Source organism: Choloepus didactylus, chromosome 1 (genome assembly GCF_015220235.1).
Source record: "Choloepus didactylus isolate mChoDid1 chromosome 1, mChoDid1.pri, whole genome shotgun sequence".
In the NCBI taxonomy this organism is placed as follows: Eukaryota; Metazoa; Chordata; class Mammalia; order Pilosa; family Megalonychidae; genus Choloepus; species Choloepus didactylus.
The window spans coordinates 138,029,074-138,056,791 of record NC_051307.1 but is presented as its reverse complement, the minus strand read 5'-3'; the positions used below and the strand labels follow the sequence as shown (position 1 = coordinate 138,056,791).

General features: G+C 35.2%; 1 protein-coding gene across 1 annotated transcript in view; it reads left to right on the top strand.

The window, feature by feature from the left end:
* Positions 1–27,718, top strand: part of LEKR1 (leucine, glutamate and lysine rich 1) — a 171,317-nt gene that overhangs the window by 84,441 nt on the left and 59,158 nt on the right. The window contains exons 4-7 of the mRNA XM_037842007.1: positions 9,919–10,104; positions 18,461–18,542; positions 24,307–24,384; positions 24,720–24,923. Of these exons, the coding sequence (XP_037697935.1) occupies positions 9,919–10,104; positions 18,461–18,542; positions 24,307–24,384; positions 24,720–24,923 (550 nt within the window). The remainder of the gene's footprint in view (positions 1–9,918; positions 10,105–18,460; positions 18,543–24,306; positions 24,385–24,719; positions 24,924–27,718) is intronic.

Here is a 27,718-nt window from a genome sequence, read left to right as displayed (position 1 = left end):
TCCTCCCATCAGTTGTTCCAGACTATTTTCTAGTTGTTCCTGGCTATTTATTAGTTCTTTTAGGGGACCAACTAAATTCCCCACTCTCTATACTGCCATCTTGCCCTGCCTCCTTCAGTGTAATATTTTAAAAATTAATTTTGATGAAACTTGAAGACTGTCATGCCTACCTTAAAAGATGGCCAAGAGCCTAGGAAGCAAATAGACCTGCACTGTCCAATATAGTAGCCACTAGCCACATGTGGCTATTTGAAATGTGGCTGTAATCTCTTGTTGAAATTATAATATTCTGGATATGTTGAGTTAAATAAAATACATTATTAAAATTAATTTCACAAATTTCTTTTTACTTTTTTTAATGTGACTACTAGAAAATTTTAAATGTCTTATGTGACTTGTATTATATTTCTATTGGACAAAGCTGGTATAGATAAATAGTGGAATGAACTTTGTATACTTTCAAAAACTTTAAAAATGTTATAAGCACACTTCAGTTTATTAGATAATTACAAAATTTGTAAGGACTTAATGTGAATTATAGCTTAAGAATACTTTCAGCAGTCATTGTCTTAAAGATAACCTATTCATGTTTCTTATGTATAGTTTGTTTTTTTGACTATTGAATTCTGCTTTTACTTAAGTTTGTTAAACCAATCCTACTCAAATTTAGTAATGTTGGAACTCTTGGCAGAAATCAGGAAAAATCTGGGGGCAAAGTGGGATCCTTGGTAGCTTGCCCTTCTATAAACTTAAGCGCTGGGCCTGGAGGAGGACAACATATAAGCCAGTTAGTCTGTGCCAACCTTATGTTGTGGGCTTCAATTCTTAAATAATTATAGATATATAAGTCTCCTAAGAGCTGGGCCCTAGGGCCAGAGAGCAAAGTTTCACATTCTGGCTCTGCCACTAACAAATTATTTTGTGCCTCTGTGGCCTCATCTGTAAATAAGGAAACATACATACGCACACATATATGTATGCCTAGCATAGTACAGAATCAAGATATGTTAACTCTTATTATTTTATATCCTTACAGCATTTTTTTTTATTCTAAAGTCTGTGTTCCTTCTATCATATTAAATTGTCATTTATGTTGCAGAAGTGTTCTTTGGTGGTGGGGCTTATAGCTTTTCTCCCAAACAAGGGAACAAAATTATTGCTTTTCACATATAATTTTTAAAAATCCATATAGACCCACACAAATATGCCTAATTTATTTTTGACAAGGGTTCAGAAGCAGTTCAGTGCAGGAAAGATAGCTTTTTCAGCAAGTGGTATTGCAGCATAGGCAAAGAATGAACCTTGACCCAAAACTCAGGCCTTATACAAAAATTAACTGAAAGTGGAACACAGACTTAAATGTAAAGTGTAAAAGTATAAAAAACTTTTTTAAAAAGAGCAGAAAATCTTTGGGACCTAGGATTAGGCAGAGTTCTTAGACTTGAAACAAAAGCATAATACATAAAAAGAAAAATTGATAAATTGGATCTCAGGAAAATTAAAAATTTTTACTCTGTGAAAGACAACATTAAGAGGATGAAAAATGAATTAAAGATTGGGAGAAAATATTGGCAAAAAGCAAACTATCCAGATAGAAAATGGGCAAAGGACATGAGCAGATATTTCATGAAAGACAATATACAGGTAGAAAACATGCACATGAAAAAATGTTCAACATCGTTAGTCATCAGGAAAAACCAAATTAAAACCATAATGAGATACTACTACACATGCATTAGAATGTCTAAAATTAAACAGACTGACCATACCTTTTGGCAAGGATCAGAGACACTGGATTACTCATGCTTTGCTGATGGGAATGTAAAGTGTTACAGCCATTCTAGAAAATAGTTTGACAGTTTCTTCTAAAACTAAAAATACTGTTACCATATGACCCAGCTATTGCACTCTTGGACATGTATCCCAGAGAAATGAAAACTTACGTTCATTCAAAAACCAGTACATGAATGTTCATAGCAGTTTTATTTGTAATAACCCAGAACTGGAAACAACCCAAATGTTTTTCAGTGAATGAATGGGTAAATAAACTGTGGTACATCCATACCTCAAATGCTACTCACTAATGAAAAGGAACAAATTATTGATACATGCAATAACTTGGATGAACCTCAAGGAAATTACACTGAGTGAAAAAAGTAATCTCAAAAGGTTACCTACTGTATGGTTTCATTTATATAGCATTTTAAATTAAAATTATAAATATGGAGAATAAATTAATGATTTCCAAGGGTTAGGAATTAGGGGGAAGAGAGGGTTGGTTTAATTAAAAAGTGGTAGTACCAGGGGTAGCACCAGGGAACTTTGGTGATGGAACAGTTTTGCATCTTGACTGTGGTGGTTACATGAAGCTATAGAGGTGATAAAATTGCATAGACCACACACATACACACACACACACACACACACACACACACACACACACAAGTGCATGTGTATCTAGTGGAATCTGAATAAGCTCTGCAGATTGTTCCAATGTCAATTTCCTGGTGTTCATAGTGTACTATAATTATGCAAAGTGCTGACAATAGGAAACGTAGGGGGAAGGGAAAATGGGACCTTCCTGTACATTTCTTTGCAAATATAAAATTCAACACAAAAAGTTTTAAAATTTGTGGTGTTTTCTGATCCCTACATTAAATAATAAATCTAGTGTATGAGTTTTTTCTATCATTGTAATAAAACTGACCTAACTATGTAAAATCATTGTGAATATATGGTCACACAGAGTTTGTAACATTTGCATGCCTTGACAATAAGGTTTTGGAGGTATCCTATTTTCATAATGACCTAACTTAATTTTAAGATCATTTGAAGAGGCCTAAAAACAACAGAAATTCTTATCAAGGCAAAGAAATTGATTTCATGGGACTGATACTAATAATTGTACTTGCATTATCTAGTGAATTATATAGTAAACACTTATTCTAAAAACTAAAAACATGCATTGGCTATAAACCTTGGCAATATTGCCAGCATGTTAAATAACAAGTATTCTAAAATACATTAGGCAGAGCACCTAAGATGGCAGCTAGGAGAGACAGGGCAAAATAGCACCTCCATGAAAAATACTAGATAAAAGCCAGAAAGTGACCCAAAACACCAGTTCCAGCAATGCACCAGCTGGACAAGGTCTGCTAAATCCACAGGGACCATGCACTTGGTGAAACCGGGAGTCTGCATTCTGAAATGAGTGAGTGAACCTGCTGAATGTCCGGCAGCCACGTGGCAGTGTGGGGAAACGATGGGTTGGCGTTTGGAGGTGGACTATTCTTTTTTTTTTTTTTTAAAAAAAAAAAGTGGCTGCAGGAATGGCAGTGAGAACCACACAGGGAAGTGTGGCAGGAACGGGCTGTGCTACCACCTCGTTATCTGGCATGGAAGATAGCTTTTCATGGACCCACTGCTAATTGTCTCAGAGCGAGGAGGGCAGAGATGAGCCAAAAGGAGGAAAAAAACATGCCCCTTGCAGCCATCTTCTCAGCGGGCTGAGAATGCTCCTGCCTGGCGCCGGAGCCACAGCTCAGAGCAGTGCCAAGGGACCCAGTGTGACAGGAAGTGTTTCTCGCAACACCGGGCACACGCCACAATAGCGGGCGTGGACAGTAGCCTTTCTCACACCCACAGCTGGTTGTCCCGGGGCTGGGAGGGCAGAGCTATGCGAAAAAGGGGAAATTAACCCACCCCATTCAGCCTTCTTTACAGCAGGCTGGGAATGCCCCTGCACGGCCTGGTGGCCCAGGGCTTCCCTTGAGGGACAGCATGCACTTGTGACATAGCACAGTCTTCCCTCAGCAGAGTCCCTGGAAGGGCATGGCTGGGAAGAGGGACCCACTCAGAAATCCCAGGGACCCTACACCAATGCCAGGGACTTGTGGGTCAGTGGCAGAGACAGTCTGTGGCAAGACTGAAATGAAGGTTTAGACTCTTGCAACAGACTTGAATCTCCAGGAACACCTGGGACGTTTGATTATTAAAGCTGCCCTGCCTTCCTAAATGCTCAGACACACACCTCACTTTCAGGGCAAACAGCGCCACCAACACACCCAAACTTGGTGCACCAGTTGGATCCCACAAGAACCAGACTCCCACATACCACAAAGACAAAGTTGGGGAGAACTGACTTGAGGGGAATAGGTGATTCGTGGATGCCATCTGCTGGTTAGAGAAAGTTTATGCCACCAAGCTGTAGATCTGACAAATTAGAGATTGGAGTTTGAATAATCCTTCATATCCTAAAAGAACCCTATCAAGTAAATGCCAACAGCCCAAAAACAACAGAAAATTTTAAAACATATGAAAAAACCAGATGATATGGATAACCCAAACCCAAACACCCAACTGAAAAGATCAGAGGAGACATAGTACTTGGAGCAATTAATCAAAGAACTGAAGACAAACAATGAGAGCATGGCACAGGATATAAAGAACATGAAGAAGAGCATGTCACAGGATATAAAGGACATGAAGAAGACCCTAGAAGAGCATAAAGAAGAAATTGCAAGAGTAAATAAAAAAATGGATGATCTTATGGAAATAAAAGAAACTCTTGACCAAATTAAAAAGATTCTGGATACTCATAGTACAAGACTAGAGGAAGCTGAACAATGACTCAGCGAATTCAAGAACCACAGAATGGAAAATGAAAGAATGAAAGAAAGAAGGGGGAAAAATAAAAAAAAAATGAAATGGATCTCAGGGATATGATAGGTAAAATAAAACATCCAAATATAAGACTCATTGGTGTCCCAGAAGGGGAAGAGAAGGATAAAGGTCTAGAAAGAGCATTCAAAGAAATTGTTGGGGAAAACTTCCCAAACCTTCTACACAACATAAATACACAAATCATAAATGACCAGCAAACTCCAAATAGAATAAATCCAAATAAACCCACTCCAAGACATATTCTGATCACACTGTCAAATACTGAAGAAAAGGAGCAAGTTCTGAAAGCAGCAAGAGAAAAACAATTCACTACATACAAAGGAAACAACATAAGACTAAGTAGTGACTACTCAGCAGCCACCATGGAGGCAAGAAGGCAGTGGCATGACATTTAAAATTCTGAGAGAGAAAAATTTCCAACCAAGAATACTTTATCCAGCAAAAGTCTCCTTCAAATTTGAGGGAGAGCTTAAATTTTTCACAAACTAATGCTGAGAGATTTTGCTAATAAAAGACCTGCCCTACTTCAGATACTAAAGAGAGCCCTACTGACAGAGAAACAAAGAAAGGAGAGAGAGATATAGAGAAATTTAACAGACATATATAGAACATTACATCACGAATCACCAGGATACACATTCTTCTCTAGTGATCATGGAACTTTCTCCAGAATAGACCATACGCTGGGACATAAAACGAGCCTCAATAAATTAAAAAAAAAAAATTGAAATTATTTAAAGCACATTCTCTGACCACAGTGGAATGCAAATAGAAGTCAATAACCCTCAGAGACTTAGAAAATTCACAAACACCTGGAGGTTAAAAATGAGGGGGAGATGAAAGCATTCCAAGATAATCAAAAGCTGAGGGACTTCATCACCAGTAGATCAGTCCTGTAAGAATTGCTAAAGGGAATTGTGCAGGCTGAAAGGAAGGGGCACTAAACAATTGACTGAAACCACATGAAGAAATAAAGATTTCCAGTAAAGATCACATGTTAAATATAAATACCAATACTACTGTATTTTTGTTTTGTATCTCCACTATTTACTTCCTACAGGATCTAAAATACATAAAGTGTAATGATAAATCAGTGGTTTTGGACTCAGTGTATAATATGTAATTTTTACCATGAACTACATTTAGGTGGGGGGATAGGAGTATAGGAACATAGTTTATGTGTCCTATTGAAGTTAAGTTGGTATCCAAGAAAACAAGATTGTTATAGACTTAAGATGTTAAATTTAAGCCCCATGGTAAACACAAAGAAAGTATCAGAGAATATGATAATAGAGATGAAAAGTAGAGTATGGGTTACAAGAAGTGGGGGAAGGGGCAATGGGGAGTTAATTAGAAATGAGGGTAGGGAAGAAGAAATGAGTGTAGTTAATAAGAAATGAGTGTAGCCCTATGGTAAACACAAAGAAAGTATCAGAGAATATGATCATAGAGATGAAAAGTAGAGTATGGGTTACGAGAACTTGGGGAAGGGGCAATGGGGAGTTAATAAGAAATGAGTTGGGGTGAAGGGAAATTTCTAGTAATGGATGGTGGGAAGGTGATAGCATTGCAACATTGTGAATGTGATTAATCCCACTAAATGGAATGCTTGGGAGGGGTTGGAATGGGAAGATTTATACTGTGTATGTGTTTCCACAATTGAAAAAAAAGGCAGTCTAAATAGATAATGACAATTAAATGCCATAGATGATCCTGGATGAGATCTAAGAATAGAGGAGAAAAAACTCAAAAGGACACAATTGGGACATGAGGAAAAAAGTGAAATATAGAATGTAAGCTTTATATCAATGTTAAATTTCTTGAACTTCTTAACTACACTGAACGTGATTACATAAATGAATATTCTTGTTCATAGGAAATGTATATGTGAATTATATTATTTGTTCAAGGATGTGTGCAACTTGCTCTCATATGTTCAGAAGACAGAGTAATAGATGATGGATGATAGACAGCGAGGGAGGGAGGGAAAGAAATGGTAAAGTGACAAAATATTAAAGCTGGTAGATCAGGGTATCGGTGGAGGGAGGTTGGGGTATGCTGGAATTCTGTGTATGGGGTTCATATTATTTTTGCAACTGTTACTGTAAGTTTGAATTTATTTCCAAATAAAAATTAAAAAAAAAAACAAGAAAATACATTAAACCACATATACATTATACAATATTATTAAGGCACTTTAAAAGATTTAAATTAAATAAGATACTTTAAAAGATTAAAATTAAGTAAGGTTTTAAAATCAAAGTCTAAAACAGAGACAACATTCCTAGAGAAAGGGCATCTCATTATTTTCTTGCTGACAGGGTATGCTGAGTATTGAATGGCAGATATGAGTGAATTATTTCCTACTTTTGTAATGAGTAAACATCATTTTATGTAATCAATATTTTTAAGTATGAAAGTTCATGAAATATTTAAGGAAAAATATTTCCTTAAACCAGAAATACCTTTTTGATAAAATAGTTTTTAGAAAAACTTAATATTTTTACTAAAAAAGAACAGGTGTGGAATTAATTTTGTTTCCACTCCCAAACAGCTATTGACTAAATAGCTCTGAACTTTTAAAATTCAAGTCTAAAATTAGGCTTAGAAATGTAGTCCACATTTTTTATAAAACAGATTAAATTAAGGATAAAATAGGCCTATTTACTTATCCTCTTAAAATTGTTTTCTTCTTTTGGATATGTGTTCCAACTGCCTTACTTAGTCTGACATTAAAATATGGGTTTCAGAATGCCTGCCTATGAAGTGAAGGCAGAAGTAAAACACAGTCATATATTAGAAACTATTTAGAAGCTTTGCTCAACAAATACCTACTTCATTTCGGTATAATGATAATTTGGTGGGGGAAGAATTCATGGGAGGAGAGAAAATGAATAAAATATCTCTGGCCTAAAATGAGCTATAGGCAATATTAGGGCACATATGTACATATGATCAGTGCAATACTAGTGGCACAAATTGGTAAGAGTTCCAGGAAGATCAAGGTCACTTTCAGCTCAGGTCAGAAGAGATTTCTAGGCAAAGGTAGCATTTGAGCTGCAGCAGACCAATTGTATGAGGACAGGAGGACTTTCATGAGGTGGTGCTGAGACCAGGAAAGCACAAGTTGGGTTCAATGAGCAGTTTAGGTTGACCTGGTTGGGGATCATAGTTTCTGAACCCCATATTGGGACACATTCTGACACATATGAAATTATATTAATGACAGAGGTAGTAGTGACTATTTGACACCAAGATTGGACCAGAAAGTCTAAAACATGTCTGTCATAGGTTCAAGGGATTTGTAGCATGCCAAGGGTGAGTACAGTTACCTCCATTAGGTTTACTTTCCTAATTCCATATTAGAAGCATTGTAGCTCCTGTTAGTTTTGAAATCTTGCTGTACTTTTCCATGGGTTAGAATATATTTGACAAATAAATTTGTATTGCAGATTCTTGTTCTTTTAATGACAGCTAGAAAGTCATGTTGACATAAGTAGTTATTTTAGAGACAGTAGTGTACACTAACAGAGTCAGCCTGCTAACCTAAGCAGTGTCATTCTGGCAAATGATAAATAGGTGACTGTGTGTGTGTGCGCTCTTCTGCAGTGTCATTCTGACATACATAGGCAGATATGGTCAGAGAACAGTGCAGTTTTTTCAGCCATAAGAAGCTGCCTTTACAGCTCTAAAATTATCCAGAAAGACTTTTTAGGTATAAAGAAAAGCTGCTACCTTATTATGATCTTGAACTACGTTTTTTTGAAAACTATATGTACTAGTGTGTTAGTGGTTTTCATCACACAAATGGATGCTTAGTCATGTTTTTAAAAACATGTAATTCTTGGAAAAAAAAATTCCCATGCATGTAATCATTGAAATGTAGTGAAACTCCACTTATTTGATCTCTGCCAATTTATTTCCCGAGGTTTTCCATTTTGAATAGGAAGAAAAAGCAAAGACCTCTTGTGTTCTTGCCCTGAGTCTGTCAGAAATGCCACTCTTTCTCCCAAACATACTTTCTACCCAAGGAAAGGTCTTTTGCTTTTCCCTTCTTGGGCCACATTCCTGATTCTGCTCATCATCAACAATTAAGATATGCTTTCTTCTTCGTGCTCTATTCTGGCTTACTCCTTTATTTCTTCCATAGCCATCTACTGTCCATATTGCTTCTGCCACCATGTTTGTCCTGTGTATTTCTACTTCTGGTCTTCAGTGGCCCATGTGACTGCTGTTTCTGCTGTAGTGGTCCCAGGAACAATAAACCAAGCTGATTGCCTTTGGCACACCAAACCCATCTCACAGCCTAGGATTGGGAAAAGCAAAGAAGGGAATGCCAAGTAAACTATCTGGAGAAACAAACTGTCCAGATTATCATGTAGATCACATCCTCATAAATGCAGTTAATTGTGGTTGTGCAAATTTTATATTTTATTATTATTGTGTATTCATATATTTTAATGCTAGTTTAGAGCAGCAGTGCTGAGAAGACTGATGAAGGGAAGCTTCATAGTCATCATTCTGAAGGATGATTTGTTGCATGAATTTACCACAGTGTTTTATGTAAAATTAGTACATTTAAATCTAAGTAGATCTGTGAAGTCATATTTTCATTACACTTCATCTAAATAGATAAAATAATGACAGATAATTGCTATGATGAATTCTGGTCTCCTTTTGGGGGAACAGAGTACTATTATAATCATTAAGATATATTAACTTTCTGCCCATAAATCAATTAGTTTTAGACATCACAAATTTCTATTCCTCTCCACCCCTACCACCCTCATAATTTGTATAGCATATATCCTAGTTCATTTCCTAGAAATCCCACCTGACCATCTCACGCTAGCACATTTAAATTTACTTTTACAAATCATGTTGCCAAGAAAACAATCTAATTTCAATAAAACCCAGAACATTACACAGATCTTATGTTATTCATTTAGGTGAGTTTTTAAAAATGAGCCTGAGTTGACATTTAATACAATTTAAAGGCTAAAAAAACTGCTAAAAGGTTTTATGCATCATTTAGCAGTACAACCCATTTTCTCATTTCTTTCTCAGAATCATTACAGAATTTAAGTTTAACCTTTTGATTAGGTGCCATTATACTCTCTGAACAGTCATGTTGGCTTTCACCTATTAATTTTGCAAAAGAAACTAATCAAAGTTTGGGGGAAATGTTTTATGATTTAGTGCTACATATTTGTAAACTTAGAATTTTCTTTACAGAAATCTCCATACTGAATAAAAATTTAACAGCGTGCCAGAGAAATAAACTATGCCTTGAAGAGGAAATGAAAAATTTGAAATTGTTATCAGATGAAGCAGTATTAAGGTCTCAGCAAATTCAGACATTGAATCAACAGGAGGAAAACTTGCAAGCCAGATGCCATGACTTGCAAAAAGAAGTACTAGGTAAAAGAGAATTATTTTTTGCTGTTATTTGCAACTAGCTATAATAAGGAATTGTCTAAATTTTTCTTCCTCTTGCATCAAACTCTTGTTTTAATTATTTTGTGTTGCAGCTAGCCTAATGATTAATAACTATGGCAATAACTGTCCATGATCAATATTTGCTATCATTCTTTTCTGTTGTGCCATGTAGAATGGTAAGAATTAAGTTGGTATAAAAGACATGTTTCAAGTGCAAAGTAAGATTTCAGGAAAATAAAATGGTATTTACTCTGTCATATCTTTGTCCCTGGTAGATTCATGGTTGAGGGTGCTGAAGGAAAACAGTAGCATATACTGTTATATTAGGTGAAACCAAATTATTTGGCAATCTTTAATTTCCCCAAATGAAAAGATTAAGCAATTGTGTTTTGGGCACCTTGGGAAAGTTTTTCAATTTCTCTGTTCCTCAGAGGAAAGAATATCTCAGGAGTAAGGCCTAAAGAGTTTGCACTTTTTCCTGAAGGAGGTAAGGAATCATAGAAAATTGTTAATCAGGAAAATAGTATGATAAGGCAGTGTCTTAGCAAAATTAATCTTTTAGCGATTAGTGGAAGTATTCTGAACATCAAAAGTTTGGAACCCAGTAGCCAGTTAGAAAATATTTTTGCCATTAACCCAGTCCCAAGATTGGCTATAAGAGACTGAAGAAGAATAATTCTTGCCTTTTGCCTGTTTTACTGCCATCATAGTACAACAAGGAGAAAAGGTGCAGAAAGAAGAAACAGTGCTCTGGGTGACTGAAGATATACTTCATCCCTTCACAGTTTCACATAGAATTAGTCCTGCATATGGGAATCTCCGTACATACCCTGATCGTGACACACAATTGATTAAAGTTGACATTTACATGGTTATTTGACTCTATTGGAAAATGTCTTAATATTTTTATATATAAACTTTTCTACCTTCCATTTATTCATTTACTTTATTAAACCAAAGTCTTTTTCTTTTTTATCCCAGAAATTTTTCAGCTAATATTCCCTGTCTCTCCTCACTTACTTCACTCTAGACTATCCCTACCCATCACTAGTATTTTTCAGTCTTGAAAAATTTCACTATGAGCTATACATACATGTAATTGTGTAAATTTATTTTTTATACAAATTTTCAGAAAATAAAGTACTGTTGTAAAACATTCAGAACATTCTAAATCCATTCAGATTGTTCCTATGAGATAGACAAAATATTGTCTTCATTTTGCCAGTAGAGAGATTAGCAAAAGAGTGGCTAAATGACTTATTTGGGATAAAAAAAAAAGGAATAGAATTTAAGATTTCCTATCGTATCCATTCATAGTTTGTCATAGTTTATAAGCCCCCATAAGTATCAATTTTTCCATGTTATATTGGATTGTCTTAATGTTCAGGATAAAAAATATATAGTGGAGGCTTAGAAGCATTTTTTGCATTAACCATTCTGAAGTGAAAGTCTTGAACCTTAGTGTTAGACTATAATTCATCTCCACATTTTAAATATATTCTGATTATCTCCTTAGCTTGACTTAATGCACTTCCCCTCCCCCCACACCCATCCAAATAATTTTCTGATGTTAATATCTCTACATCTGGACTAAATTGCAACTTTTTAGCTGTACATCCACACCTGCTCTAGCATCTGATTTAAAAAAATCTACTAATGTTATTTCAGTCCCTCTGGCATTATGCAGAAAATGTTAAATGTAATTCAAGAATACTTGTTTCAAAATAGATGTGAATCAAACCTCTGAAATCTAAACTCTAAAATGAAATGAATTTTCCAAGTGGCTGTATCATCACAATCCAAGCTTTGTAAAATGTTTGCTAAGGTTAAAATATGTTAATTTGCAATTAATTTGAATACTCATTAAAGAACTCTCTTCTCTTATTGGTATATATTTTTACATCTGCAAAGGCTTTCTCTGTGAATGTTCATTTAAAAAATTAAGTGAGATATTACTTTTGTAAAGGGCTAAAGAGCTCATCAGACTTATGGTACAATAATATATACATATGACTACTATCTAAATGCAGCAGACTGATTAATTTCATTCAGATCAGTTACTTGCACTCAGAAATCCCAGAATTCTAACCAAATAATTAACCAACTAAACATCTAAGTAAAATAATTCAAAATGGTGGAAAATAAAACAGGATTTAGTTTTAAAAAGTTATTGATATGTCATTAAAAATAATTTATCATTTAACCAAGGCCAAATGAGGCACTTGGTTATAATTTCTCTAAGTTAAGGGAATATATCTTACTGATATTTTTGTGCTGAATCTACCATGGAACCCAACTATATACAGAGTAAATATTCAATAAGTTTCTGTTGAAATAAAGTAGGATATTTATAAGAAAGATAACAGATGATATCATTGAAAACTATAAAATTCTTTCTGTTCTATTTATTTTAATCTTAGGTACAGAATTTTAAACATTTATTTGCAGGCACTCTTTCTAATGTTTCTGCAAAAATTTATTCGTTCTTTAAACAATTATTTTGTGGAGCACCTTCAAAGTCTCAGGCACTGAGAATCTGACAGATAAGGTTCCTGCTCTCATTTAGCTTATATTCTAGTAAGTATATATTAAAGGATTAAAAGAGTGTAAAGCAGTTAGAATTGTGCCTGGCATATAGTAAGTACTGAACACTTTTTAGCTATGATGATGATGGAAGATGTGTATAGAAGGTATTCAAAGCCATGGGACTGAATTAGATCACCTAGGGAGAAAATGCAGGTAGAGAAGAGGGCTGAGGTCTGAGACCCTGGAGCTCTCCAACATTTAGAGTGGATCTAAGAATGAGAATTATCTGTGGAGACTGAGAAGCAGTAGCCATTGAGGTAGGAGGAAACAGGAGAGTATCATTTAATGGAAGCAAGAGGAAAGAATGTTTCAAGGAGGGAGTAATCAACTGTCAAGTGCTGCTTAAAGTGCAAATTCGATAAGAACAGAGTTAAATTTTGGAATTGCCAATGTAGAGCCATCAATGACCTTGAAAAGAGCTACTTCTGTGGAGTAGTGAAGAAGAAAGCTCAGTTGGAGTGGATAGAAAGACTGGGGGAAATCATAAAAGGGGAAATATGAGTAGCTAAGAAGTATGAGAGGCTCAGCCTCAATAGCAAGCAGAGCACTGCAAAAGTTAAAACAATGAGACACCACTTTGAACCTACTGGATTGACAACAAATTGAAAAATAACTATTTCTAATGAGTCTTAGGAAAGCAGAAACCATCAGGCAGTGAGGTAGAAGTGTAACCTGGTGCCTCCATTCTGGGGAACCATTTGGTAATATTTAAATACCTGTGACCCCACGAATCCACTTGGGAGACATACTGCAGAGTAACTCTCCTATAAGCACCCAAGAAGATGTGTACAAAAACTTTTATCGTGATATTATTTGTGGTGACAGAAAGTTGCAGGAAACCTAGGTTCTATCACTATAGAAATAAAATGTAGTATATGCACAAAATGAAATATTTAGCAATTAAAAAGGAATGAATCATACCTATATATAGCTACATGGATAGGTCTCAAAAACATAATGTTGAGTGAAAAGTTGAGCTTAACATCATTTATATATATTTTTAAACACCTGCAAAAAGTACTATATTTTCACTCATATGAAACAGATTAGAAAGCATACATTAAATTCACAAGCGTGGGTATCCTTTAGAATGAATTGTTTCCAAATGCAAATAAACATGTCTCAAACCACCTGTCTTAAAAAAACAAAACAAAACACAGCACTCCTTCTTAGCACATCTTCTCCACTACCACTGAATTTCTCTGCTCTCCATTTGCAGAATCAAATGAATTGTCTTTAATTTCTGATTCAACCTCATCCCCACCCTGCTCCTTCCAGTTCTCTCCCTCTTTTTATTTTTTTCCTTCTGGACCTTGGGCACCCAGAACTCAATTGATTAGACTTAGTACAGAAAGTGCTAATGTATTTATGTATTAAACAATATATCTGTAAAATATTTAAAGCACCAAGAAATACAGAGAATAATACAACAAATGTGTGTGATCGTATCACCCATATTTCCGTATTTCAAATTGTTAATATTTTGCCATATTTACTATGTAAATGTTTTTAAGAAAAAGCACAGTGGAAACCCCCATTTTTATTCCTCCCCATTCAAAGCTAAACCACTGGTGACTCCAGGTCCAAAGAAGAGATGTGATTCAGAGCAGAAGTGGAGGAGTGGCCTTAATTACAGCATAATGACAATAACTAACGTTTATGTAGTTCTCCCTAAGTGATTTCCATGCTTTGCATGTATTAAGTCATTTGATTCTCAGAACAGTCCTGTGCAGTAGTTACCATTTATAGATAAAGGAAACAGAATTTCCTAAAATCACACAGCTAGTAGACAGCAGAGCCAGGATTTAAAATTAGGCAGTCTGGCTTTAGAGTTTGCACCCTACACCTCAAACCTATCCTGCCTTAGACAAGAGTATGTTAAAAGAGTGTTGAGCTTTTCCTTTTTCTTCGGTTATCTCTATCCCTATTTTTGAAAAACAGACTTCAGTTTCTCATTTAAAAAAATTTCCTCTGGATCTCTGACTGCTGATTCTTCTGCCTGCTTGTTCTTCCATTCTGCTACGTGAACCTGGAATCATTTCCTCCATATAGTACTTTGAACCAGATTTTTCAATTTTTGGTGTTTTCTTTATCCAGAAAATTTTAAGCTTGAAATATCTTTCAATTATAATTGTTTTCTCAAGCATTATACTAACTTAGTATGCCCTCCAAGTGACTGTGAAGTTTTATATCCTTCTATAAAATTACTGTGTATCTATGAATGCCTTTTGTATTTGCAGTTTCTAGAAACCTTTCAGAAAAACAGGATTCTCTTAAATGACTAATTACCCCAAATCTGATGGCTGTGTAATGCTATCCAGTGAGCAGCTGGCTTCATATGAAGAGAGGCTAAGAGCTCTTTTTTGTCTTATTCATTTAAAATCATTTGCTTCTTATTTAATATCTGCAAAGACCATAGTCACATCATAGTAGAATTTGCTGTTGTAAATTTTGGATTGTTTCCATGGGTTCCGCCTTACATCTGCATGGTGTTTAAAGCCAATACTTCCTTTCTTTTTGTAGGCATTCAGGGCCTTTTGCCTCATAATCCAATGTCATGCTGAATGACAGAAAATTGAAGTTGAATTTATTTAACCATAGAGAAGGATCCACAGAACAATACACTTATTTAAGAACTCCTTGCCTCAGAAACTGAAGGAGCTGTCTTGTGCAGGTGGCTCAGTCTCTCTGCTGCTTATCCTGCCTGTGTTCCTTTATTTGTTAAGGACAGGAACTGGGCACTCTGCTTCTGAAAACAAAAGGACTCTACTAGACTACCAGAACCTATAATAAACCAGTAGGACACTTATGCCTCATTCTGAACAGCAAAGATGTGTCTTTTTTGTTTTTTCCCAATTTGTAGGACTTTCATAGAGAACATATAACCAAAGGGGAAAAAAAAGCAGCTGTGAAAATATATTAATCAACCCCTAATTATACACTGGTGCACTGTTTACATTATGGATTATTCATAATGAATTTTTTTTTTTTTAAGATTCTATGTGGCGTCTTTTCTGCTTACATAAAATGATTTCTTTGTTGACATTACTTGTATTTTCTGTTTCCATTTACTTCCCATGACAGCCTTCAGAGGTTCCTGTGTTTTAAAATAAAACATTTATCTCCCTTCCCCACTTGTACTCGGAGATGTTGTAAACTATATGGCAAGTAATCTCAGAGGAAGTGGATACTTCTACTCATTGGACATTTTGAATTTAAAAGTATGCTACCCATGCTTATCTTGAAATAGGGAGAAAGGAAGATTTGGGTGGGGAGGTAGAGAGAAGAATACTTGAAAGTATAATAGTTTTTCCATTCTTTCTGAGTTGGGTCTTGAAATAAAGTAGTTTATTTTACTTTAAATCTAGTAAATTCTGGAACTGTGATGTGTAAACATACTCAAATATGAGCCTAAGAATACTTTTCAATGCTGTAAAAATGAGCCTTGAATTAGCTGCCATTTTCATTGTCTACTATTGTACTAATTCTCAGGTATTGAGAATTAATTGCATAAAATTCAAATACCAAGTACCAATTCTTTGGGGTTTATTTTTAAGATAATTGATTCTTCCTTTTAACTATAGCTGCATTTAGAAGTTATAAAATTTATTACATGGGCTCAGACCCATCCTTCATCTAGGTTAGGATTATATCCTGACAGATGCAGCAAGGGACATTTAATGGAATGGCATAATTGTTCGCTCATGTCAGTCTCATAAAATTGGTCACAACAATAGCATATTTATCTTAATATTTTTTGTTATTTATATTATTAAACTTTCAAGAATTTGAATCTCAACAACCCCCTTTGGAGTTAGAAATTCTATCAGTTTACTACATATTTTATGTAAAAGAATACTTTTTGTGGTCTTTAGTATGCCTGTTAAAAGATTCTGGGATATGGTAAACAGATCTGTAGCCAAGCTAACCACACTTTTAGAGGGAAATATTGTGTTCCTTTGCAGCTTTTATATTTTGAGATTCAGTGCAAGAGAGTAGAAAGGGAAGGACTTTGGAATCAGGCATACCTTTGATAAGTTAATTAATTACTCTGATCCTTAGATTCATCACGTGTAGAAATAAAATGTATACCTGTTTTTCATTGTAGTTGTGACTGCTGAATAAAATGATATAGGGAAGGCACCATGCATGGTGCATGGACGTAGTACACCATCAACAAATGTCAACTTCCTTCTCTCTTTATTCTTCAGAGTCTGAGTCTAAATCTTCAGGCTGTGCCTGTGTAAATAGAACCTCTCAACAAACTCGCTTGAGCTTAATAACAAAGCAATGTATTATAAAACGTTCATAAGAGATTGTGTTGTTTTAAAACGTTATACCCCAAAGTAAATCCTGTGTTTGCATGTTATCTTTTATTCAATATAATATCACTCGATAAATCAAAACTATGTGCACCACAAATGTTATCTACCAAGTAAATCCATATTAAATCCTGTTTTGGGGGGTCATCTCCTTAAACTTATACCCTCAGCCAAGTTTACAATCTTCAGCCAGTCTGATAGCTAATGCCTTTTACTGACTGTATGACACAGGGCAAGCCCTTACATGAGAATCAAAGAGGATCCATTTTTTCCTCATCTGAAAAGTGGATCTGTTAGCACCTATATGGCAGTTTGAGCAATAAAAATTAAATAACCTAAAGGAAAATACTGGATGCACATAAATATTTACACAAATGTCCGGTCAATTCTAGTTAAAACCTTCATTTACAGTGAATTTATTCTCTGATTTAAGGAACTGCCTTTTCTTCATAACCCAAAGTTAACAATATGAAAACTTTATGTATTTGTATGGGTTGAAGATTATATAGAAACCTTATTTATTTGTATGGATGCATAGAAATGTTAAGATTTACTCTTAATAATGTTATTAAAGCACCTGAGCAGATATAACCTAGGAATGTTATAATTCCAGTGTTTTGAACTATATTCTTTATAGAAACCAGTTTGTCCATCTGTGTACGCTCACTGTCCACATTACCATATTCTCAAAAAGAGTGCCAGTGGGCTGTCATTTGGTTAGGAGTCAGATCACTGTTACCACACACAGGCTAATAGCAGGACTTGGATAATTCAAGCCAGTTGCTCTTTCTGCTTCAGTTTCAGTTCTGCATCCACACACATGTTAGACATGGCCGCTTGAATCATCTTCCTCAAATGCTTCTTGAATTCCCTACTTCAGGACTACTGAAGCCAGTTTCCTGCTTATATTTTCTGGGCTTTGAAAGTCATTAAAATGCCTTTTAAATACTGCCCAGAGTTAATGCTTATTTACTAGATTTACTAGGAGCCTTTCACATGGTTTGTCTATTTCATTTCTACTGGGAGGTCTCAGCAAAGATTCTCAGTACCAGGCCACTAGAGAGCTCAGGCAATCAAATTTTTCAGAAGTCAGCCACATAATCAGAAATTCCTATGTGTGGAGGTTACATAAATTTCCTTTGAAAACAATAATAAAAATTTCCCTGTTAGCTGTTTGAAAATTGGCATGATGGTAGGAGCAGGATAAAGCCAAAAAATTTGGGTCTGTCAGAACCCATTAATTCTGTGGGGTGTCAGGGTGAGGAGGGCTAAGCTACCTATGAGTCTAGGGTCATCCAGTAAAAGTGAAATAAACATCTACATTGTTCTTCAGGAACTGCGTGGCAACTCTAAAAGAATGTGATTTATTCTATGAAAATATCTGAACACTTAAAATTTACTAATCAGATGAATACATTTTGTCATTTCAGATTTACAATGTCAAGTAGAAGGACTTGGTCTAAAACTTCATAATGCAATGACTGAGATGGACAACTATAAAGAAATGCTCATGTAAGATGTTGAACATTAAAACTGTAAAATTACAGTGCCCTGTAGATGTGTGTCATGAAATGAAAGATTTAGAAAGACCCCCTGTGTGTTCCTTGGGACTCTTTTGGCAGTGATTCAGTTGTCTAGTCTACTGCTGCTTTTATTGGCTACTTCTCTGGCCTAAGTTGTATATTGAAGAACTATAAGTATTTTTAAATACATGGAGTATTTCTTTGCCTCAATAGAAAGCTTACTGATAAAACCTTCCCTGATTCTTCAAATGCAATAACTTTATTTGAAATATTCTCTGAACTTTCTCTATCTTTGTCTCTTTATTATCTGCCCATGAGAGACATTGCTATTGTTTCCCCAATTTTAAGTTCAAAAAGAAGGCTCAGTACCTTCGACGTGCTGGAGCATTTACGTTTCATATGTGATAAGGAAAATTTTAGAAAAGAAAATATATTTATAAAATATCCAGAGCATTATTTCTTTTAAAAGTAAATTTTATTTTAGAAAATTCAAAAATTACTTCATAGAATACATACAGTATATCTGTAATTATGATATTAAATATAATTTAGGTAATCTTTGAAAAATAAATAAATTTTTTTTGCTTTGTGGTATATGATCTGTTAGCTCTGGTTTTTAGTTCCTATGTTTTAGAAAGATGAGTCTCATAAGAAGTATAAATATTTAGAATGCTTAGCAACCAAATGCTTATGTTGACCATGCACTGCTCTTGTGAACACTGTGTTTAATAAAATCCTTAACAGTACAAAGAACATATTCCAAAAATGCCCCTCAAATTAGTCTATACTTGGATTATTTGTGGCAAAATGAGTTGTTTTTTAAAAACAAGAAAAACCAAATATTCATGCTTTATAACCATGTGGTGAATAGTACAGTAAGTACAATAGTCTGGCTATCTGTACATGAGGTCTGGGGTCTGAAGAATTAGTGAACAGAAGTGTCCTTAAAGAGACCATTGGGCTCAGGAAGTTACCTTCTGGCAGAAATGAAACATGAAAAAGAGGAAAAAATAGAAACAAAATGGTAATTGCCAGAAAAATTAATTGTACCCTTCCCTCCAGTAACATCAGGGATGGTTTTGGCCATAGAAATGTTTCAGGTAGAGAGTTGCCCAGTCAGACCAAAGCTACTCTGTAACCTTGGCTTTTTGGGAGCTCAAGAAGTGAAAAAAGCATGGTACAGGAATAGGGAGGTGGGGTTGGTACCCAACTAAGCTAAGAGGCAATTCCAGGACACTGCAAGACTCATAATATAGAGTCCTGGGAAGCTAGAAGTGAAGCTAAACACAGAAATAAGCTAAACACAGAAATATACTGAGGAAAAGGAATAAAGCTTTCTGGTTGTGACATGAATTGATTTTTTGCAGAATAAGTTTGGATAAAATTCTTTGTATATGTAAGGAGTTTACCCGTTTAATATTAACACATGATTTGTAGTATTTTTTGTTAATTATATTTTTAATATAATTTTTTTGTGAGTGTTGACAAATAATAAGAGTTAGGATAAACTAGAGTTGAAGGAGAAATATACCACCTCCCTAAAGCCCATGACATTAATTACATGTAGGAAATCACTGTATAATTGCCAAAATGGTGATGCTATTTTATCAATTTATAAAACTGGTATTATAAGAACATAAATATTTTTAGAAGATTTGGGTTATGAAAGATGGAGCCACTTAAATGACCCCAATTGCTGTAGACCTTTCTCTATACTGTTTGTCTCTAGCTCTTCCATCCATATTCCATCTGCCCTCCTTCACTACTAGGATTAAGCTGGGGAGGGGTAGCCATTTAGGATAAGAGCTTGGAAATATTCATGGCTCAGAGTGCTCAGAGCTCAGGAGGTCCCCAGTAGAATATGAATTCTGTTTTACTTATAGGTTAATACCAAATTTATGCCTTGGCCATTGTTTTCTGATAAGTTTAAAGTAAAAAAAAATTAATTCAAATAAAATTTTTGACAATTTTAATAAACAGGAGATTTACTGTACACACCTGTTGGGGATTGAATTGCATCCCCCACAGAAGGCATGTTCAGATCCCAACCCCTGATCTTGCAGGTATGAACCCATTAGTAAATAGGACCTTTGAAGATGTTAGTTAAGGTGTTGCTCAACCTGAGTAAGGGTGGGCCTTGAGGCAGTATGGCTGGAGTCCTTATAAGCAAAGGAAATTGGACACAGAAAGAGAAGCCATGTGGAGCAGCCAGAAGCTGGAAGTCAACAGAACCTTGAAGAGAAAGAAGAAGATGCCGCCATGTCCATTGCCATGTGATGGAAAAGCAAAAGAACTCTAAATATTGCCAGCCAGCCAGAAGATACCAACCCTGAGAGTAAACAAACCTCGCCTCTGAAACTGTGAGCCAATAAATTCCTGTTATTAAGCCAACTTATTGTATGATATTTGTTTTAGCAGCCAGGAAACTAAAATAACATCCAAACCTTTTTGGACTTCAGAAATTGGAAGATGCTAAGAAATCAGGTTTCTTTACCTTTTTAGTCCTCACTCTTTGCGGAGGGTAGGGGTCTCACTTATCCAACCTGAGATCATTCTTTCCTTGTTTAAAGATTTCTAAACAGTTGGATGTAAATTTTGTGTATTTCAACATAATTTAAAGTAAAAGGTGGCTTATTGTAGGTTAATTGTAACTAGATTCTTTAGTGATTTGGAGACTCCTAATATCTGTTTGGGAAAGAGGCAGTGAATAAATGGATAAAATTGAGGTTCTTTATTTCTAAGGTTTATAAGAAAATATTTTCCGAAGTTCTTAAGAACTAAGCATGTATTTGAAACAGAGATTGTTATCAGTTAGAATGCTTTGGACTGCAAGAACAGAGATAGGATGGTTCCAGGTTTGGCTGCTCTAGCAACTCAGCAATATCACCAAGGATCCTGATATTCTTTCTGTGGCCACTCTGCTGCCCTCAACACTGGCTTCACCTCAAGGATAGGTCCCTTGTGTTTACAAGATGGCTGCAGTTCCAAGTTCCTTATCCAGATGTAGCCTTCAAGAGGCAAAAAGGGCCTGCATTTCTGCTATATCCTTAAAGTAAGAAAAAAATTCCCCAGGAGCCTCCAAACAGTTGTCTCCTTACATCTCTTTGGGTCGAACCCAGTAGTGTTTGCTACAGAGATAGAGCATAATGATGCACTGAAAAGTTGATGATGAAATTTTCTACAAATTTTATTTGTATCAAAAATATTTAGATTAAGGGAAGACCTCTCTGAAGTAATAAAAATAGGAATAATATGAAATGCTTTCAAGTATGTATACAGAGAGGATAAGCATAAATAAATAAACAAGAAAGCCTGACATAGGTAGTGAGAAATTTTAAAGAATTACTGAAAGATAATAAGTAGAAAGAAGAGTAAAAACAGTCAACTTTTAACTATTAGCTATAGTTAATAGTACAATTATAAAAATGTTCTTTCATGAATTGTAACAAATATAACACACTGAAGCAAGTATTAATAATAGTGTGGTATATGGGAACTCCATATTTGATGTATGACTTTCCTGTAAACCCACAACTTATCTAATAATAAAAAAAAAATTCAACTTAAAAGGAATAAACCAGAGGAAAGCCAACTGCATGGTGGCTGGGGTAGAGGGTGGGCTGAACAGCACATGGGATAGGCAGTACCAGGGTCAGAACCAGTTAACATAAGCTGAAGAAAATGGGATCAGGGTAATCATCAGAGCGGTGGTTCTCAAACTCTAATCTGCCTAAGCATCCTCAAGGGCTTGTTAAAACTATGTATTGTAGTATGACCTTGCCCCACAGGCCCAACCCCAGGACCGGATTTGTGAGCCCCATTTCCAAAGATACTTTGATTTTAGGGTTGGTTCTGGGGTGGTTCTGAGCATTCTGCATTTTTAATGTGCTCCCATGATTCTGATGCAGATGGTCCCATGAAGCCCACTCTAAGGAATCACATTTGGAACATTTAGGCCAATTTCCCCTCACACTCCCCTCTCCCCTCAATCAAGTGACCCTGTGTGAAGCAGCATTTGCAGAGGTGTCTACACCCAGAATAAAGCAGTGAGTGTGGGAATTGGAACTGGAGATTTTGAGCATCTCCCAAACCCCAGGAGAGTCTAAGATCCTCACATCCCAAGACAAATTTTCAGTGCCCCCATCAAGTAGCATCTACTGCCCCTCACCATAACCTCCAGAAACAGCATAGGGCAAAAAGAGACAGCAAACCAGGTAAGCAAACAGAGACTCTTAAGGCTGAGGATGAACACACAACCAAAAGTTACCAGATTTGTGAGAAACCACCCCCCACCCCCACCCCTGTGAGAGAATTGGGGCACGAGAGTATATGGGAACTCTGTATTTTCTGCATGATTTTTATGTAAACCTACAACTTCTCTAATTAAAAAAAAATAAATGAATAATATTTTAAAAACATTTTTTAATGCTGTAAGTATAGACATTTATCAATGGAACAGAATTGAGAGTCCAAAAATTAACTTGTATCAGCTGATTTCAACAAGGGCACCAAGACCATTTAGAGGGAAAAAAGTTTTTTCAATTAATGGTGCTGGGATAACTGGATAACCACTTGCAAAAATATAAAATTGGACCCGTACCTCAGCCCATATACAAAATTTAACTCAAAATGAATAAAAGACTTAAATGTAGGAGCTAAAATTATAAAACTCTTAGAAGAAATCATAGGGGTAAATTAATGACCTTGGATTTGGGAATGCATTCCTGGACATGACACCAAAGCATGAGTAACAAAAGAAAAATTAGATAAATTGGACTTCATCAAAATTGAAAACTTATATGCTTCAAAGGGCACTGCCAAGAAAGTGAAAAAGTAGCTTACAGAATGGGAGGAAATAGTGGCAAATAATGTATCTGATAGGGGACTTATATCTAGAATATATAAAGAGCTCTTACAACAAGACAGTTAACAGGGATTTTTTCTGTTAAGAATGAATCACACTTTTCTGCTTCTTCGTATGTTGAGTAAATTTTAATTGTATTCCATTGTGAATATATTGTTGCAGAGATTCTGAATTCTGTTTTACTCCTCCAAAGAATATTGTTGCCAGTAATGGTAGTGTTTTAACTAGGTAATTAACTCGGTTGGCCTCAGACTGCAAGCTCTATTTCTAGATTAACGTTTCAAATCTCAGTTCAGTTCTTTTACATTTAAGTAGGCTGCTTGGAGTATGTCCTGTGTGTGTAGTCCAGGGATCAGCCAGAGATTTGGGCAGAATTTATATTTAGTATCCTTCTCTTGGGATCTCTCCTGTACAGGATTCCCCCTTCAGTTTCCAATAGCTGGATCTTCAGCTCAGAAAGATTGTGAGTTTTCTACAGTTTTCTATGAGAATTTTAGCTATTCCATGGTACAGACTGGGGCTTAAAATCATAAATAAATTAAAAAACAAAACAAAACAGAAAACCTGACTCCATGCCATCCACTGATTCCAAATTGTCAGTTCCTTTCCTGACTGCCTGCTTTGGGTCATTTTCCAGTGCCTTCACATAGCTATTTGGTATTTGTTTTTTATGTTGTCTGGAGTTTAGACTTTTTTATTTAAGGGTATATCAATCTGATGGTAGCCAATTTGACCATTACAAAAGTAGACTGAATATTTTCTTTAAAGAAATAATAATATAAATGAGCTAAGAAATTCTATAGATGAATAAAATAATGATGTAGTAGAAAAAATCTTATGCTTTAACTTTTGAAATGATATATTCGAATCTCTTTTTTTTATATTTTAGGAGTAAATCTAATGAAGCTGATGACTGTCAAAGAGAACTTAGAAAACTGAAGTTTGAATCCATTATTTCTGAGTCACGGTATAGATTACAAAATTTTTAAATTATTTTAATAATTGAATTTGAAACCATATTTTAAATATAAGTTTATTTTGGATGCACCCTAACTTTTCTTCTTATATTGTTTGCATATATAATACTTAATTTGAGTCTATAATGTCTTGCAGTTGTTCATTGATTTTGCCTCTTATGTAGATAGAAAAATTTCAACATCATAGAACTCTCCATTTTTTAGCATCTTAATTTTTAAAAGTTATATAGCATATAATTTCAAATGGATTTTTCATGTATCTTTGAGAAACATAAAATTATAATATCTAATGCACGTGTATGGTATTTCTTCTATTCTTTTTTAGGAACACTAGACTGCTTAAAGAAAAAGAAGAATCTTTAATGGCTTGTCAACAAATGTACAAAACTTTACAGGAAGAACTGGCTGCAAAAGAAAGGGAAGAAGAAGTCATAAAAAGAAGACTTAATCTTGCAGAACATGAACTAGAAATAACCAAAACTCTTCTGAATCAGACAAAGGAAGAGGTTGTAACACTGAAAAAGGAAAGGTGCAGTCAAAAATCATTTCTTACAAAACTATTTTTTGTTTAAGTCAATATTTCATTTATATTTGAAATATCAACGTACTGTGATACAGTGGAACCACAGGATTAAAGATGTGTTTCACCTGGGAGGTCATCACATTCCTACCACCTCATTTTTCAGGTGATTAAACTGAAGCCCAAAGAAATTAAGTGACTTGCTTAATGTCACATAGCTAATTAGTGACAGAAGTAGAACCCAAGTTGCATTTGGTATTAGAATTAAATTAAAAAGAATCAAATAATACTGGGTGGGTGTGGTACTTACACTACTGAATTTCACTTGGGCCAATGATTGGTGACAGTCTATCATTTCCCAATAGGAAAACATCTTTCTACATAACTTTTCTGTCTTAAGAGTGCCTACTTTTTTTCTCTCCTTTTCTGTGAACTCATCTTACTGAGGTCCTGCCATGAGCAAAGATACTTTCATAAGTGGTATGGAGAATACTAAGAAGCATATTGGTCCAGACTTCCAAGATATTTTTGTTTGGTAAATTTGTGTTTAAATCAACCTTATCTGTAATTAATATCTCAGTCCTGCTTTCTTTTGTTTTCATTTGCCTAGCATGTCTTTGCTCATTATTTGTGAGTCCTTTTGTTTTAAATTCATATCAGAAATATAGCACAAATTTTGGATTTTTGTTTTGTTGTTGTTTTTCAAATCTGGGAGTCTTTAATAGAATAGATTATCCATTTACATTTATTAATATAATTACTATAGTCCAGAAGAAAACAAGTTCCACGAGGGTAAGATTTTTGTCTTGTATTATTTTCTGTGCATAGAAGATTTTGTTTTTATATATTTATTTTTTATTTTTGCTTTGATTTTCTTCTTTTAGTTTATTTGTCACATTATGCCTTTCACTTAATGAATATTTCACTACTTGATAATTTGGAAGATTTATAATCTGTTTTTAGTTCTTCCTTATAAGGTTGGCTATTTGTGGAAGAAACATCTGGGGGTGGGGCCAGGGGAATGGGTAATAGGCAGCTTGGAATTAGATTCATGTCTCAGACTCTTTCTCACCAGCACTTTGCCCTTGAAGTCATATCTATCTGTACTCCAGACTAGCAGGATGTCTCTCTAGTTCACAGGGAAACAAGGTTGGGATGATTTTAGAATCATATGTCTTAGAAAGAACACCATGAAATAACATGTTAAAAGTCTCTGTTTAGAACTTCGGTTATATGAGATATTCACATATTATCTAGATACCTCATTTCCAATGATGCCAGATTAATTAGGCTTAACTGTTTACAGAAGAATGCTATTTCCTTTTTAGTTGTCATCGAGAAAATGCTACCTTTGTTCCAGTGTTTCTGGAACGCTTCCCTGAGGACTGACTTAAGTGCACATTCTTTAAAATATCCTTAGTATGATGAATCTTTGCCCTTTAGGAATGGATTGGATTTTTGAAACGACCTCAAATACGTCCAGTGATGGTAACTTCAGTGAATATGATGGGAAATCAATCTGGGAAATATCATTTGGGAGAAAAATAAAATGTTTTCATTTTTCCTAGCTTACTAACCTGTCTCTGGCTGCAATTTGAAGAAAGGAATTTTGTAAATGTTTTGAGGATTGGCAATATCTATGTTTTGCCATGTTTTTTTAAATTTAGTATGATTATAGTTATAAGAATTGTATGAGAAGGACAATTTCTATAGCCTTTCAGAAAATAGAGACATCAGTGAACTACCTCCTCCTCTTCTTGTTTCCTTCTTTTCTTGGGTTCTTGCCCTTTTTCCTTCTTTGTTATCTATGCTTTAATTTATCTACAAGCAGATATGATATTACTTAGTCATTTGGTAGAACTGTTTGCCAACATGATGTCTGTCACATAATAAAAATAAAAATGTACTTGTGGACCAGCAAGTTATATTCATAGAGTTGCTCCTAGGCATAAGCATTGTCCTTTTTCTTTATCCTAGGCTTCTTTCAGATTTTATTCTCCTTGTCCTCTACTGTATCCCCAGGACCTGGTACATGTATCCACTCAATAAATATTTGTTGAGTGAATGAATGACTGACTTTCTTTGAGTAATTCAGTCAACAATTATATGTTGAGCATTTACTGTATGCCAGGTACTCTGCACCCTGGAGATACAATGGTGAATTGAGATAGTCCCTGTCCTCATAAAGCTTACACTCTAGTGGTAGAGGCAAACAGTAAAAAAAAAAATAGAGAACTAAATGGAATAATTATAGGTTAGGACAATGGGTAGGGTAGTCATGAAAGTGATTTCCAAGATGATAGGTAAAGGAAGACAAGTAGAAGTTACCATGCCAAGGGCCAGGGATGAGCTTTACAAGTAAAGAATGAACATGATGAATTCTAGGAAATGACAGGAGGGCAGTGTACCTGGAGGCACAGCAAGTATGAATGAGGTAGGCAGGAACAAATCATGCAGGGCCTTGCAGGCCTTTAGGAGTTAGGATATTATTTTCAGAACAATGAGAAGAAACCATTGTAGGAATTTATGCAGAGGAGTGACACTGGGGAAAGATCATTCTGGCTGCTGGGTGGAGAAGGTATTGGCAATGGGCAATGGGGCCAAGTCAGGTCATTTACTGTTTTGATATCAAAGGTTTTCTTTATAATTAAGTCTAAGAGATGCAAGAAAAATGAAAATCTCTAGCTCCTACCCCCTGCCAGTTTCTATTGGGTTAAGCATCTCTACCAAACAGATGGTAGCAGAATAGCCAAGACTTACTCTATGGTGAGCCAAATGGGATATAATAAAGCCTGGTTAAAAAG